Source organism: Mastigoproctus giganteus, chromosome 12, assembly GCF_048544385.1.
Source record: "Mastigoproctus giganteus isolate SK-2022 chromosome 12, ASM4854438v1, whole genome shotgun sequence".
Classification (NCBI taxonomy): Eukaryota; Metazoa; Arthropoda; class Arachnida; order Uropygi; family Thelyphonidae; genus Mastigoproctus; species Mastigoproctus giganteus.
The window spans coordinates 98,391,602-98,407,989 of NC_143586.1; the positions used below are offsets into that span (position 1 = coordinate 98,391,602).

Genomic DNA, 16,388 nt, shown 5'->3' on the forward strand with positions numbered 1-16,388 from the left:
GGAGGGTATAAAGTAAATAGAGACAGGGAGCTTTGATTATGATCGCCAATAAGGCGCTTTGTAGCAGAACTGCACTGTCAAATCTGGTGGTAACAGTTCAGCCTATGCAGAGGTCCGATCAGGCAGTTATACATGAGACTCAGGTCCTGTCCATGCTGTCTTAAGTGAAGTCCTTGCAAGTGGTAGTCAGGTCCAATGTTTGTCGCATTTTCATCACTCTTGTCCAGGAAGTTGAGTTTACTGGCCAGGTCTGTTGCTCATCAGCAGTTGTTTCAGTTAGACACATTTCATGGTGACTTTTCAGGGAAGTGATAGTGTATTTGGGGTTAAAAAGCACCAGGGCTTGCCCCATCTCTGCATAGCATACATTGTGATGTGATACAGAACACTGTAGAGGCCAGAGATTTAAGTGTATGGATACTGTAGAGTAGTGTTGTGTATCGTTTCTAACTTTTTAGCTGTTGGGACCCCTGGTGGGGCCCACCATTCACCACACTACACCCCTGGGAGGCAGGTCAGGTACCCAGTAATTTTTATAGTACTCTAGCAGGTCCTGCCAGCTAGTTTCCTGAGATTTCAGTGGCTAGGACAAAAAAAAAAAAAAAAATAAATAATAAATAAAATAAAATAAATAAATAACCAGACACTAGGATCAGGTTTGGCAGAAAGGAATATTGATACGTGAGTTATGTGATTTAAGATTAAAATTTTGGGTGTTGGGCTCAGTAAATTTCAACAATGGACGCTAGTATTACCATTAGCATTAGTAGAGGCATATGATGCAAGAAAGCAAGCTTATGCAACATCAGCCAAAACAAAAAAAAAAAAAAAAACCCACCTTTCCACTTCACCCCTCCGTTCATTCGAAATACCTGTCCAGCTGAGCCTTAAATTTATTTAGGCTATCAACTTCCACAACAAGGGATGGAAGTCTGTTCCACCATACAACTACCCGCTGGCTAAAGGCAAATTTCTGCACATCTATCCTACATATGTCTTTTCTCAATTTGAATTTATGCCCTCTCAGGTGATTATTCTGAGCAAGAGGCAGTATCCCATCAGCATTGAGCATGCTCAACCCATTCAAGGCTTTGTACACCTCTATCAGATAAACTCGCCGGTGCCTAGTCTCCAGACACTGTAATTTGCAAAACTTAAGCCTTTCTTTGTAAGAGCAACCCTTCATTCCGTTCACTAACCTTGTTGCCCTTCTCTGTACTCGTTCTGGCAGCTCTACATCCTTCTTGAAATGAGGCCTCCAAACCTATATACAGTACTCAAGGTGCGGCCTGACCATTGCCTTATACAAGGGAATAATCACCTCCCTATCCCTGCTAGAAAAATTCCTGTATATCATTGATAAGACACCATGAGCTACTCTTGCAGCCCGTCTGCACTGCTCAGAGAACTTCATATCTGCCTGCACAATTAACCCAGGTCCTTTTCATTCTCTACCACTGCCAGTGTAGTACCACAGAGTTGATACGTTGCTCTGGGGTTTCTGTTTCCCATATGCAGTACTTTACATTTGTCAATGTTAAACTTCATTTGCCACCTCTCAGCCCATCTGCTCACCCTTTTCAGATCCTGTTGCAGCAGCATAGTGTCAGTAGAATCCTTAACAACCCAGCCAACCTTTGTATCGTCTGCAAACTTGGACATTAAGCTTGATATACCATCATCAATATTATTTATAAATACAGAAAACAACAATGGACCCAACACTGAACCCAGGGGCTCCACTAATAACATTAGTCCACTATGAGCAGTGTCCATTAATTACCACTCTGCCTTCTGCCACTCAACCATCCCTTTATCCATAGCAACAATTTGCCACAAATGCCACACAATTTGTGCAGCAGTTTTCAGTGTGCAACAGTATCAAAAGCCTTTCTAAGATCCAAATATATAATATCAAAGTTATTCCCTGCATCCAATTCTTTTGTGAATACATCATAGTATCCAATCAAATTGGTCAGGCAAGACCTTACCTTAACAAAACCATGCTGTGTCTGAGCTATAACTGAATTCTTGTCAAGATGAACCTGCAGTGCTTCTTTAACCAGTGCTTCCATTAATTATCCTGGAAAAGAAGTTAAACTCACAAGTTTATAATTAATTGTGTCAGCCTTTGATCCTCCTTTGTGAATTGGGGTTACATTTGCACATCTCCAGTCTGTGGGTACCTCGCCTGAGTCCAAGGAAGCTCTCATAATTATGGCTAAGGGTTTGCTTACTTCCTTTGCTGCCTCCTTTAATATAACTGGATAGATCCCATCCACCCCAGGTGCCGTTCTTGTATTTATCTTCAACAATTTCTCCTCCACTTTACTCTCAATTATTACAATATCATCTAGCTCACTGCCACTGTTAACTTCACCTACTTTAATATAACTGGTTAGATTCCATCCACCCCAGGTGCCTTTCTTGTGTTTATCTTCAACAATTTCTCCTTCACTTTACTCTCAGTTATTACAAGATTATCTAGTTTACTGCCAGAGTTGAATACACCTCTGGCATTCCCCTTGCTGAATAACTCCTCCTGTGTGAATGTCGATGCGAAATATATATTTAGTTTGTTAGCTACCTGAGCAGGATCATCAACAGTTGAACCATCGATATCAAGTGGACCAATCTGATTCATCCCCTTCCTTCTAGAGTTTACATAAGTAAAGAACTCCTTGCTGTTTTTCTTTGCATCCCTTGCCAAAGATTTCTCGTAATCTGCCTTCGCCTGCCTAACCTCCTTTGTAACTTGGTTACAGATCAACTTATATCTATCATAGGCTTCTGTGTCACATGTTAATTTATAGGAATCCCATGCATTTTTCTTCTCTGCCATATGTCTCATTATCTCATTAGTTCATCTGACATCCATTTAGGCCTGAACCTTGAACAATATTTCTTAGTTGGTATGTAAAGCCTAGTAGCTTCCAAGATAAGTTCTTTGAATGCTTCCCATTTTGAATTTGCTATTGGTAACATCGTCAGTTGGTCCCACTGTATAGAATTTAAATACCGTCTCAGACCATCGTAGTCGCCTTTATGAAAGCAATAACCCTTTCCTTTACCCCTGATGGTAGTTACCTCCTTGAGTAAATCCCACTTCAGCACACTGTGATCACTGCCACCTAGTGGTTCCTGTATCTGCAGATTCTTAATGCATGAAGAATCACTACTGAAAATCAAATCAAGAGTATTGCTCCCTCTAGTTGCCTCCCGAACATGCTGATTTAGAAAACAATCATCCAATAAATCCACAAAAAGCCTTGCTAGTGCGTGAGTGACCAATCCACAAATTCCAGTCAATATCTGGGAAATTAAAATCCCCCATTATAAGACTCTCTGATTTACTGGCCCACTCTATTTCCCTGTACAGTTTCTTATTATACTCAGAGTCATTAGGTCTATAGCACCCTTCTACTCTCAATTTTGATCTCCCAATTCTTATGTCACACGAAACTGACTCAACACTGCAATGTCCAGCAATATCGACTGGCTTCACTTCCTTGGATTTTATGTGTTTCTTAACTAATAGCATAACCCCTCCTCCCTTCCTATCCTGTCTATCCTCTCTGTAGACGTTGTACTGCCTAAATTCCAGTTCTGCATTACTTATATCTGTGTGACACCACGTCTCTGATATCCCAACAATATCCACCTTTGATGCTTTGAGCAATACCTCAAATTCATCAAATTTATTTACCAAACTCCTAGCATTGGTTTACATGCAAGTATACATGCACCTGTTCTTTTTCTTAGCTACCCTGACACAACCCATGTGTTTACTTGTACCCCAATGACTCCCAGCAGACTCTGAAATATCCTGCATCTTATTTTCCAAGCTGCTGCTCATTCTAATAGAAGCAGTGCAAGAATCACTTTCACCTCTGCCAGTGGCTACTGTTAATCTATAGTCCTTGTATCCCCCCCAATCTAGCAGTTTTCCGACCCACCTAACACTGCCTTGGTAGCATCAGCAAACATTCTTGCACCCTTTCTATTTAAGGGTATCCCATCCCTGTAGAAGCAGTCTCTCCTGTTAACAAGTACAGACCAGGCTGACAAAAATTATATCCCTTGAGCCTTGCACAATCTTTCCAGGGCCGAATTGATTGACAGGGCTCTCATCATATACTCCCTCCTATCGTGTCTGGGCAGAATTGCAGACACTTTCAAATTGAACCCTAATTCACGGCTTTTTTTCAACAGTGACCTGTACTTGTTAAGTAATTCCGCCAGTCTCCTACTCTTAATATCATTAGTGCCAACGTGTACGACTATACCACCTTTTCTGCCCTTAAAAGATGATATCCGCTCTACAACGTTATCAACCTTTGCCCCCCTGGCAGACATACCCTGGTCCACCTATCCTTTTTACAAAGGATGTTCCCCGTTTCCCTGACAATAGAGTCACCAACAACTACTAGTTCCTTTGGGAGCAGCGCATTCTGCCTTGGGGGCTGGTGCTGTGTTGCGTGATGCCCAAGTGCAAGCTCTGGTGTTGGTGTGGACAGCTGAGGGCTTGATGCGCCCCTCACTTTCAATCCTTCGAGGGCATCCACCCTGTCCTTCAAGCTCTCATATAGGCCCATAACAATGCTGAGTTGTTGCCTGATTTCCTTTCACTCCTTGCATCGCGCACATACAAAGACATCCCCCATGGCAGTATCATGTTCTGTACCTGACTGCTACACAAACATCAAGCAAATAGTGCATTTTAAAAGTCTGTGATTCAGAGAGCAACTGCCCCCCTCAGTTCGCCCCTGAGCCACAGCACTGCCATTAGCTTGGGCCTTTTGTTTTGCTGCTCTGAGTCATGATTTCGATTTAATTTCAATAAAATTTAAATTTCAGTACAAAATTAAAACCCTAAACTTGTATCCCAACACAGTTATAACGCTATATTTATGTTTCAGTATCGAGTGTTATCTACGAAATCCCTTTATATAATTTCCGTATCAAGTTAAGTATTAATTATTTATTTTTGCTAATTATTTATGTTACATAATCTAAGTCTTTATATGTATATAGTTAAAAGTACAATTTAATTGACAATGAAGTTCAACAAGTTTAATAGATTTACTGATTAATTGACAATATTATATTATGTACTATACTATACTAAGCTTATGCTATCTAGTTCGAGATATTTTGTATCGTGTAACAATGGTGGCAAGTTACGAACTGTAAATCTATGGACACTTAAGTATCGATTAACTTCCAAATCTCGCTGTCTCAATTCAGAAAAAACTAAGGATCCTGACTAGCTACTTACAGAAAATAATTTGATATAACAATTGTTTAATAAATCGGCTAAATATAGTTAAAAAAAAAAAAAAAACTTCTTGTTCAACGGAGCTGCAACTTGTAACACGTGGATTTGATACCCTTACTGATACTAAGTAATACCAACAAAATCTCTATCTAAGTTAAACTTTAAACTAAGTATCATAACTAGGTATATAAAGCTACTCTAGAAAATAAGTTAATATGCCAATTTAAGCTAATAAAACAGAAAATAAATCAGAAAAAACTTCTGTTTCAGGAGCGGCAATAAGCTACGTCCGCACAGGCTACTCTCGTTCTCAAACGTAAAGATAGCAGTAAAGATAGAGAGGGAGGGGAGACTGAAGGCTGGGGAGAAAATAAAAAAGTATGGTGCCAATAGAGAAGACAATCCCAGGAGTCAGTGGGGTATGATCATACACCACCAGAGGGAAAAGGGGTGGGGAAGTGACAGGGAATCATCTCCTTCCTCTGCCAAGGGATAGGGAGTTAAAGTGAATAGGGTAAGAGAACCCTATTCAGACCGCCAGGTGGCATTGGCAGCAGAGTTGAAGGTCATAGCTCTTGTCACAGATCCCAGAACAGGTGCCATCCAAGAAAATTGGTGGGAGGACTAAGAGACCTGGACAGGACATTTGGAAGGTGATGGCATGGTGGTCTGAAGTTGACCACCTGTCAGACTCCAATTGGATATGTGACCTGCGGGTGACCTGGTTGCAATGGATATAGAAGGTGGAGAAATTATTCGGACAGTTCAGGATTGTATATGGGTTATTGGCAAGATGGTCTTCCAGGTGTTGACCGTTCGTGGATCCTGGGCATTTGTGTTTCGCTGTACCAGCTGGGTGAGTGGCAGTTTACATCTGCGTTGATAAGAATTTTGCATTTGACAGCTAATGGGAAAGATTTTGTAGATAGTTGATGGCTGGGATGATATCCTCCCCAGGCCTGCAATACAGTAAGACTATGTTGAGCTTGCCAATAGGACTCATGATGTGGGCACAGGCTGCCCAAGGGAGCAGAGATGTGCGATTTTAGTGACTGTAAGATCCAGGTTTCAGATGATAATAGCCATCCAGGGGGTGTAAGCTCTGCACTGCACGATTTTATAGGGATGGGGTATCCTCTGAATTCTTTGGCATGGGTGTAGGGCTCCTGAATGAGTAAGATATCTATATTTTCTTCATTCACCTTAAGACTGAGCTGACTTGGGACTGCTTAGGCTTGTTGTGCATTGTTCTGCAGAAATCTGATCTTGTTAAAATTATATTGCTTACAGATGGTACCGATAGTTGATTCGGGTTTAATGGAGACTGACTCCTGGGCATTTGTTGTCTTGGATTGGATTGGATGAGAATGCTATATGTTTTGAGCCTTACAGTTCAGAGATTGGGTCTTCTGTCTTGTTTGAGCAAGAGTTGTAATCATGGCTTTTCTGTGCGCAGTGCACACATTGGTTCCTTCTGAATGCAAGTATGAGTGGTGCGGTCCAAGCGACAACACTTAAAAAGCACTTTGAGACAGACACATGCTCCTTAAAGCGATGACTGCCCTAATTTATATATACACTGTTTTGTTGATGAATGGCCTGCCAAGCCCTGGGAGATAATTTGACTATCTGGTTTACAGAGCTACCTGAGTGAGATTTAGTCTGGTATTTTGGGATGATTAGTGAAACTGGATCTTTGTCTGGGAAGGGCTGCAGAAGATTTCTCCAGTATAGCTCTTCCCTAATGATGGATGGTTCTGTCATTCCCAACATTAAAAATCAATATAGATTGGATGGGCCTTTTTCCTTGGGTAGCTCCACATTCAGACCCAGAGTGGGTATCTTAGCACTGTTTAGGATTTGTGGCGCATCATCCTCTGTTTTTTCCGATAATTACACCTGTGTGTCTAGTTTTTCTGATTGATTTTATACGTGCAGTTTTTAAGGTTACTGGTAAGGTTGGCAATTATTGTATCCTTTACCTCTTCACTTATCTGTGCAGTTTCTGGGGAAGCAGGTTTGAGCAGAACAAGATGGGGTTTTGAGAGGAGTGTTTTCTTCCTGGACCCAGTGTGATGGGTTCTGTTTATATGAGTTCCTCAGTGCATCAGCAAATGTGGGAGTGCACTGTCACATTTTGTTTGCTACACATTCAAGATATGCCTCCAGTTTGGCTGTCCCTATATCCCTGTCAGTCTGGAAGAGGGTTGTTTCCAACTTTGTCCAGAGGGACAGAATCTTTCCTCTGAGGCCAGTTGTTACTCTGATTGATCCTTGAAGAGATCCTCTAGGGCAGTTCTCAGTATCAGGGTTTTCTCTAAGACACTGCCACCTGGGAGTGTAGGATCTAGAGGTGGGTCCTGTTGTCTTTCTTCTGTTGTATCGTTTTGTGGGGCAGTGCCCTCTGTTGTTTCCTTTAATTCTGATTGCGAGGAGGGGTCCCCATTCCAATTTGAGTACAAGTTTTTTGTTTTTATTTTTCGGGGCTGGGGTTGACCTTGTTTCCTCAGGTTCATCCTGCGAATTGATGATTATGGAATCATCACTGCAGAGGCTAAGCTTGTCAGCAGTTTCCCTTCCATATTGCTAGTTTCCATGAATTTTCACTAAATTTCAGATAATCAAGAAATTTCTGACAATCAAGATTTACCAGTGCAGCATGCAAAGTTGGTGGAATTTGGCATCCGTCAAAAGAAACCAACCACAACTTCGTGGTGTAATTAGGGGCCGAAAAAGTCTTCAGGGAAAATTTTGTGCTGATCCCCTCAGGTTACGGAGGAAGGGGGTGAACACCCAAATGTGAAAATGCCCTCAGCAAGATGGGGGCTAATTTCTTTCCCGGTTTTTGAGGGTGCTGATGATGTGATAAAGCCAGTTTTACAGTAAATGCAACAGGAAGCAAGTTTTTCTGATTAGACAGAATGTTAGAACAATAAGAAACATTAATAGTAAACCTGAATCTAATATTTATACATTCTTATTAGTTTAATTTTTTGATCCAAATTGATCGCTTTCCTTTTGTTGGTAGATGTACTAGTATCTCTGCCACTTATTCTTTTAGTCAGCACCATGATAATGGGCAAAATTAAATTTTCTGTAAAGAACTTCACAGGGTTAAGGCAAAAACTCACTATTATCACAAACCTTCAACACTGGGATACTGAAAATACAACAGCTTAATGCGCAGCGTGCTCGGGCAGTGGTCGAGTAGATAAGAAAGAAGGCAGACGAGGAAAAAACTGACCTCATAATCGTACAGGAACCGTACACTCACCAAAAACAGGTGAGAGGATACCCCATATCTTACAAAATTGTGCACTGCACATAGGATATGCCTTGGGCAGCAATAATCTTAAGGAATATAGCTATAACTGTTACAAAAATCCAGCAGCTCTGCAGGCTTGGGCAGCCTGTGCCCTGTTAATCACTTCGATTGGAACCATTTATGTCATAGCTCTCTACTGCAGACCTGGCATAGAAATTGACTTTGCCACAGCGTACTTAGAGAACGCACAATCAATCTTAACCGGACACAAGATAATTATTGAGGCAGATGTGAACTGCAGATCACCACTGTGGCATAGCCGCACCCCCACCGCAAAGGAACGGCTAATGGAGTGAAGTTGGAAGACTTCCTAACCAACTCTATATTCATTGTTATTAACCAACCTGTCTGTCTCCCAACGTTCTGCAACCCTCTTTTGGAGGCAACCATAGATGTCACTATGGTAACAAGAAATATAGAGAATTATATCACAGACCGGACAGTCCAAAGTGATTGGTAAACATCTGACCACAGGACAATTATATACCCCATAAAAAGAAACCTACAAAGAACACCGATAATAAGGTAGATGCAGAGCAGATTCAATGTTCACAAAGCTAACTGGGACATATTTAAAGAGAATCTTCGTAACCAGGAGCAACTTTACATGGAAACGCACGGAAATCTGGCTCCTCAGGTGGAAAACCCGGAAACACTGCAAAGAGAAGTGACCGAAATGATTACCACGGCAGCCGAAGTAGCCATGAAAAGAAGAGTACCCAACACCAGAGCTCCAAAGACTGAGAAAGATAGTACAAGCGAAACGAAAAGAATTCCAAAGGGCAAGAAGAATGTGGCCGACAGCGGAAGTTGCAGAACTGAGAAACCGATATTGTCAACTCAGAAACCAGTACACAGATAAAATCGAAAAGAGCAAAAGGGAAAGTTGGCATAACTTTGTCCAAACAACAGGAAATACTTACCCCTGGAGGATGGTGTACAAAATCACAACCAGCAGACTGCCCAGAGGCAAAGTGACAACAGCAACCAAAACCCCACAAGGCTGCTGTTGTTTGGTTTTTAGGGGCATTAGCAACTAAGGCCATATTTGTGGTCATTCCCTGACCTTTCTGCATTCTACGTATTTGGTGGTCATGGGCTCGAACCCCAGTCTAATCAAGAAGCATGTGCTACGCACTACTGCTCCTGCCCACCTGGCTACGGAGGCACCCCTCACAAGACACTATGACCACAACGTGGAAAGACTCTGTAACAAATATTCTTGCAACAATCATACAGGAACCACCAACAGAGATGACATTGGGGTAGACAGAAATATGCCAAACAAACACGCAATATGCAAACATCAAAAGAGAACCATCATTCACTCGAAGAGATACAAGGTATCTCTTTGATCTGTCCGGGTTCAGATCAAATCGGAACAAGAAATGATTAAAAAAGACAGCAGAATATGATCCCCACTCCTTCTGCGACTCTATAACTGCTGCTTGGCACAAGGCCACTTCCCAACTCAATGGAAAACAGCTATACTAAAATTGATACCAAAAAGCCCAAAAAAACCACTGGAGTTACCTGGTAAAGACAGATAGCCCTGCTATCGATAGTTAGCAAAATTTATGAAAGGCTATTTGCACAAGAGAATCGAACACTACTACACAGAAGCAAATCTCAGCACTCCAAAGCAATACAGCTTTAAACAGGGTTCTTCAATCACAGATGCAATTTTGGATCTTCTCAACAAAGCCATGCAATGCAACAACAAGTATTTTCTAGTGACTGCAGTGCACTTTCGACACCCTCTGGTGGCAAGGCTCCGTGCTGCATCTTTGCCACAAAATCTTTATGACAGCCTAAAATTTTATCTCACGAACAGGGAAGTACAGATCCTCATGCCTTATGCTAGGCCTCACCCGTGTTGTCCACAGGGGCTGCCCCCAGGCATCGGTCCTGGGGCCACTCCTGTGGAACATTGTTCTAGACGACTTTCTCTGCAAGGACCCTACAGGATGTGGAGGCACAGGCCTTTGCTGATGATTTATCTTATCCACAGCAGCGAACTCAAGAGCAAATCTGGAAAAGCAAGCAAACGAAGCACTGTAAACCCTACAGGAGTGGGCCAAAATAAAGAATCTAAAAATAGCACCATAAAAGACCAGCTCCGTCCCTCTTACAGGAAAGCTTAAATTAAACAGGCCGCCACAAATCAAAATAGAAGATATCATTGTCAGACTAACCAACCAGATAAAGTACCTAGGGATAATTATAGATAGCAATTGCTCATTTAAACCCCAACTAAATTACCTCAGGAAGAAAATACACAAATATACAGGACTCATACTAAGAATAACGTGAAAGGACATGGGACTAAACAAGAGGACCCTCTCCTTATATTATAAAGGCTTATTTATACCAGCAATTATCTACGGCTCACCTGTATGGATGACGAACACTAACATAGCAACAAATAGGAAAATATTAGAAGCAATACAAAGGAACATACTACTAACCATCACTATGGCAAGCAATACAACTAGTATGGCAGCACTTCAGGTCATTGCTGGTGTACTGCCCCTTGACTCAGAGGTAGTACGAACTGGATTAATGCATTATTACAAAAAGGCAATACCAATCACAACTAACAGCTTAACCCTCAATGTTACCAATGATTGGAAGCAGGAACAAAAAATAATTGAGGCACACCTAACTCACATTTGGCAGACAAGTAGCACCAAACCACCAAAGTAGCAATAACACACAAATTTCTTCCCCTTTTAACAAAAATGTACACAAAAGCACAGAATGGATCTACCCGGGCCTCAACACTACCTACTTATTAACATGGCCCGTTCAGAGATAAACTAAACACAATCGGCATAATAGAAGACAGGAATTGTCCATGTGGAGAACCAGATACTTGGAGTCACGTCATGCATGACTCGACAACTATGAAGATATAAGAGCAAGTCTTATTGTAAGAATTCAGTATAACCCAATCCACCAAGATTGTTGTTGTTGTTATTTGGTTTTTAGGAGCATTAGCAACTAAGGCTATATTGCTCCGGGGATATGTGGTGGCCATTCCCTGACCTTTCTGCATCCTCCGTATTTGGTGGTCACGGGCTCAAACCGGTCTAATCAAGAAGCGTGTGCTACGCACTGCTGCTGCTGCCCACCTGGCTATGGAGGTGCCAATCCACCAAGAGTCCCGAATATTGGACACTTAGGAAGAGTACACAGCACTAACTATCTTCGCAATACAATTATTCACAAGAAGGAAAACAATTATCGCAATGCAACCTGATCCTTGGAGGACAATAACACGCAATAGATATATCACAAACCAAATGTCATGGAAGAACTAAAAATAAAGGAGTGACACAGAAGGATCAAAGCAAGAGCAAAAGAATAAAATCTCAGCATGAAGAAATAGACATGCCATTTGAGCCTCAAGAGACCTGCACAGGGCGGTTACTCCTGGGAGAGACCAAAGCAAAAATCCTGCGGCCGACCATCTCGGACTTGATACAAACGTGCAACAACAAAGTTCCTGAAAATGATGAAAACTGGAATGACATCAGAACTAGAGTGCCATCTGGCTATCAAATCTCGCACCTGCGAGATTTCTTTAAAACCCTAATCACTGGTGGGGAGGAGACACACACTCCCTTCCCTCTGGTGAGGCATGGGCATACCCCACTGAAAAACGGGGGTCACCTTCCCTATCGACCCCTCTGCTTCCTATTTCACCCCCCAGCTTTCTGTCTTCCAACCCAAATCTGTCAATTTCACACAGCAATTAGCCCTACATCAAAATTTTAAGCCACAACAAAATTCTTGCCCGACCCAATTAGGCTTTATCAAAACCTTCAGCGTAAAACCCCAAACAGTGCTCCTAAAGCAAAACCCCAAATTCGCAATAAAACATCCTCGCGACTATTTATTTTTCTAATTTTTATATTATTTATTTTGGTCCTAGCCTGAAATCCCAGGTAAGTAGGTGGCAGGATCTGCCAGAGTACTTGTTCAATCACTGGTAACACCCAGCCGGCCTCTGTGGTTGGTATTGGTAACGTCGGGCCCCACTAGGGGCCTGGTGGCTAACAGGCCAGATGAACAATGGGCACACCATAGTACATATCCCACACACTTTTAAATCTCTGGCTTTACCGATACAGAGAACATACGCGGAGATGAGAGAAATCCAGGAACCGTTAGACCCACAACATACCAAATACCATCAACCCCGCACGAGGTCACATTTTACTAAAGCACATTTCTGGAGGTCAACAAAAAACAATATGCACTTTCCGTTTTATTGGGAGTTCCTCTTAGCGTAATCTATTATAAACAGGTAGTAAACTCAATCTAATTGAATTTGCAATAAAACCAACAGCTGGAATTGTGTAGGTTTTTACGTTATTATGGTGAAATGTGTGTCCTCTTCACTGAAATCTTCAGTCATAAAAAAAAAACCCATAAATAATTGTAAGAATCTTCTCTTTTTTTTCTGCTTGTTACTCCGATCTCACTTGTGCAATTTGTATGTGCCGTGATCATCATTATTGATTGCTTATTATTATTTTTTTTTGTTGGTTTAAATTTTACAATCCTAAAAAAAAAAAAAAAATTTAGTGAAAAGAAATTTACATAAATCCGTAGTTACGTAAGTCGAGGACTTACTGTATTGAAAAATATTCAGTAAACTACGTAAAAAATATGGTGATAGATAAAAAACTTACCATGTACTACTCGTGTGTCCAATATGATGCTTCCCTTTATTTTTACAATGTCGCATATGGTTTGGTCACCAACATTATAATGGTACATTAGAGATTTAACGGATGCACAGTTTTCAAACTTTTGAATAATTTCAAGTCTTTGTTTAACTGAAAGCACAAACTCTGTTTACCCATCATTTTCGCAATTTTAAAACAAAAAAAAAAAAAATAATAATAAAATAAATAATAAATATTTACTATAAAAAAATGACATCCATGACATAAATAATGAAACAAAATTTGTCTTTTTGCAGTGTGACAGAACACAACAATCGACGCAACGCACTAAAACAAACTAAACATTTCTTCTCTCATTTTTTTTTTCTTCGAGCGGCAGGTGTGAAGACAAGCGGGGGTTGCAAGATAATAGGTATACTAATTTCCCAATGACTACTTATAATGCCGCTTGTCGCTTATTTATGACTTGCAAAATATCTGTTTATACCTATTCTAGTTATTACTTGAATTTTATGATTTCTGGTTGATTTTTTTTTTTTTTTTTTTTTTGGAGTCTTGAAGTGTCCCAGTTAATCTGATCCCGGTAAATCGAGATTCTGCTGTAATTACTGAATAAATATACCAGAATAAGTGTGAGCACTAAAAACTTTATTGTAAAATAAAACAAAGTCTCATATGCAATACCACACAACTCTTACAAAACATGGAACCAGCTGTACTGGATTAACTATCAATTAGAATTAATACAAAAATGTTAAGTTTAAATTAGAATATTAAACTTACCTGAGAGTAGAAACTGAAAATGCGAAGAGATCGTATGGGAATAAAAAATAAAAATGGAATGGCAATCTCTATCACATAAGTTCCTACAACTCCAAGTTTCAGTAACCAGGCTGGTAAATGATGAGCATACCATGCCACAGCAGTAGGAATGCACTGACTTTCAAAATGTATAGACAGGGCTAAAAAAGAATGAAAAGATATTTAATATCTTTACTGATATGAAAATTACAAGTGCCATTTGTGCAAGTAAACTTACACACACACACAGAGAGAGAGAGAGAGAGAGAGAGAGAGAGAGAGAGAGAGAGAGAGAGAGAGAGAGAGAGAGAGAGAGAGAGAGAGAGAGAGAGAAAATATCTATAGTCACACAGCTGTCATAGAAACTGCATTTCCCAAGAACAGCCAATTAAAAGATGGCAACTGTTATTGGAAGGGGGGTTACTGACTTATGGCATATTGTTTCTATCAATTGCACTCTGTAGAGTATACAGAACATACAGGAAACTTCTGAAATGATCCATGTTTATGATCAAAGAGCCAGGTTTGCATTCTGGGAAAATAACATATAGAACATAGTACAGGCACACCCCAGCTTGGGTAATACTCAACGTACAGAAATTCTATTTTACGCAAATTTTTGCTGGCTGGTGCAAACTTAAAAAAAAATCATGCAAAGTATTTTGCATCCCGTAGGAATAAATGGAGGTATCGTGAAAATTTCATTATGTGAACCCAATAACAGATTGTTTTTTTGGAAATTCGTTCCAAGAAGACCTCGGAAATTGAAATATTCGCTATATAACCAAGCTATTTATCTCTAAAAGGTCATTTTTATAATGGAGCATTAAGCGTTCATCTTTATCATTTATTCCATTATAAGAATCAATTTTGAACATCTTTGTGATATTTTTCTAAGACATTTCTTGAGGTCACGAGCATAAAACAATAAAAACAATCTATTATAAACAGGTAGTAAACTATCAGTTTGTTGCAACTGGAATTCTGTGGATTTTTATGTTATGGTATGATGAAATGAGTTCCCCTTCATTGAAATATTTAATCATAAAAAACAAATTTTCAGAATCTTCTCTTCATTCCTATTTACGTATTACAATGATGAAGAGAAAGGGACCAACGGAAAGTGCAAGTGCTGGCAGTGCTAGGAAATGAAAGAAAATTGATTTAGAAATGAAGATGATTAATTAAGAAGTACAAAGCAGGACAAAGTTTGTCATCTATTGCATGGAATTAGGTCTTGCTGCTTCAACAGCGAATACTATTTTAAGGGACAGTGCCATATAAAAGAACATGTTAAAGGATCAATGCATTTTAAGATCAACAGTGATCACAGAACAGCACTGTGCTATACTAAAGATGGAAAAGCTATTTGAATAATATGGATGGAAAGTCATTTTCAGAAGCAAGTGCCCCTGAGTCTAATGGCCATTCAAGCAAAAGCAAGAAGTATTTATGAAGATATTAAGGATAAGTACAGCGAACCCAAAGCCAAGTTTGTTGCAAGAAATGGGTGGTTTAATAGGTTCAAACATCACGCTGGTTTCCAAAACATTAAAGTATGCGGTGAAGTTGCCAGTGCCAATTCTGCAGCTTCAGAGAAATTTTGTGATGTATTGGGAAAAAACCCCTTCTAAATCTGCACAGCCCTCAACTTCTGCAGCTGCATGCTTATCAGCTGGAGAGTGAATTCTGGCAACGATGCTCGTAAGGTAAAACTTGCTGATGTTATGCCTGTCTCCTCTCTCTTTTTTTTAAAATTTTAAAGGTTTCGTACACTTTCGTAATTTTTCCAGCACATGAGATAAAAAAATTGAATAAATAAATTCTATTTACATGTTTGTCGAACATTTCTTTTTTGCTTCAATCAAATTCTGTGCACATAGCAGCGAGTGCTGCATACGCATTTAGGGAAATTGACTTAAGTAAAATTCAACGTACGTACATAGGCTGACTTTGGCCTAGGCAGACTAGGCCCCGTAATCTTTTGGGGCCAGTAAAACTGGTTTTATTATACATTTTTTCATTATTTTATTTTAAATAAATTTATAATGTTCTGCTTGTTTTGTGCTGATCAATCAAAGCATCTTTGCATGCTGTGCTATCTGGTGAATCATCGCATATACCGCACCAGGCACGGTATACATGATGATTCACCAGAGAGTGCTAATCGCGGCGCCTCCGTAGCCAGGTGGGAAGGAGCAGCAGTGAGTAGCACACGCTTCTTGATTAGACCGGGGTTTGAGCCCTTCACCACCAAATACGGAGGAGGCAGAAATTGTCAGGGAAT

At 40.3% G+C, this 16,388-nt stretch overlaps 1 protein-coding gene across 1 annotated transcript in view; it reads right to left on the reverse strand.

Moving 5' to 3' along the window:
- The window catches only part of LOC150077293 (lipase maturation factor 2-like), a 378,351-nt gene that overhangs the window by 210,283 nt on the left and 151,680 nt on the right, over nucleotides 1-16,388 (reverse strand). The window contains exon 6 of the mRNA XM_090386704.1: nucleotides 14,084-14,262. Coding sequence (XP_090242830.1) covers nucleotides 14,084-14,262 — 179 coding nt within the window. The remainder of the gene's footprint in view (nucleotides 1-14,083; nucleotides 14,263-16,388) is intronic.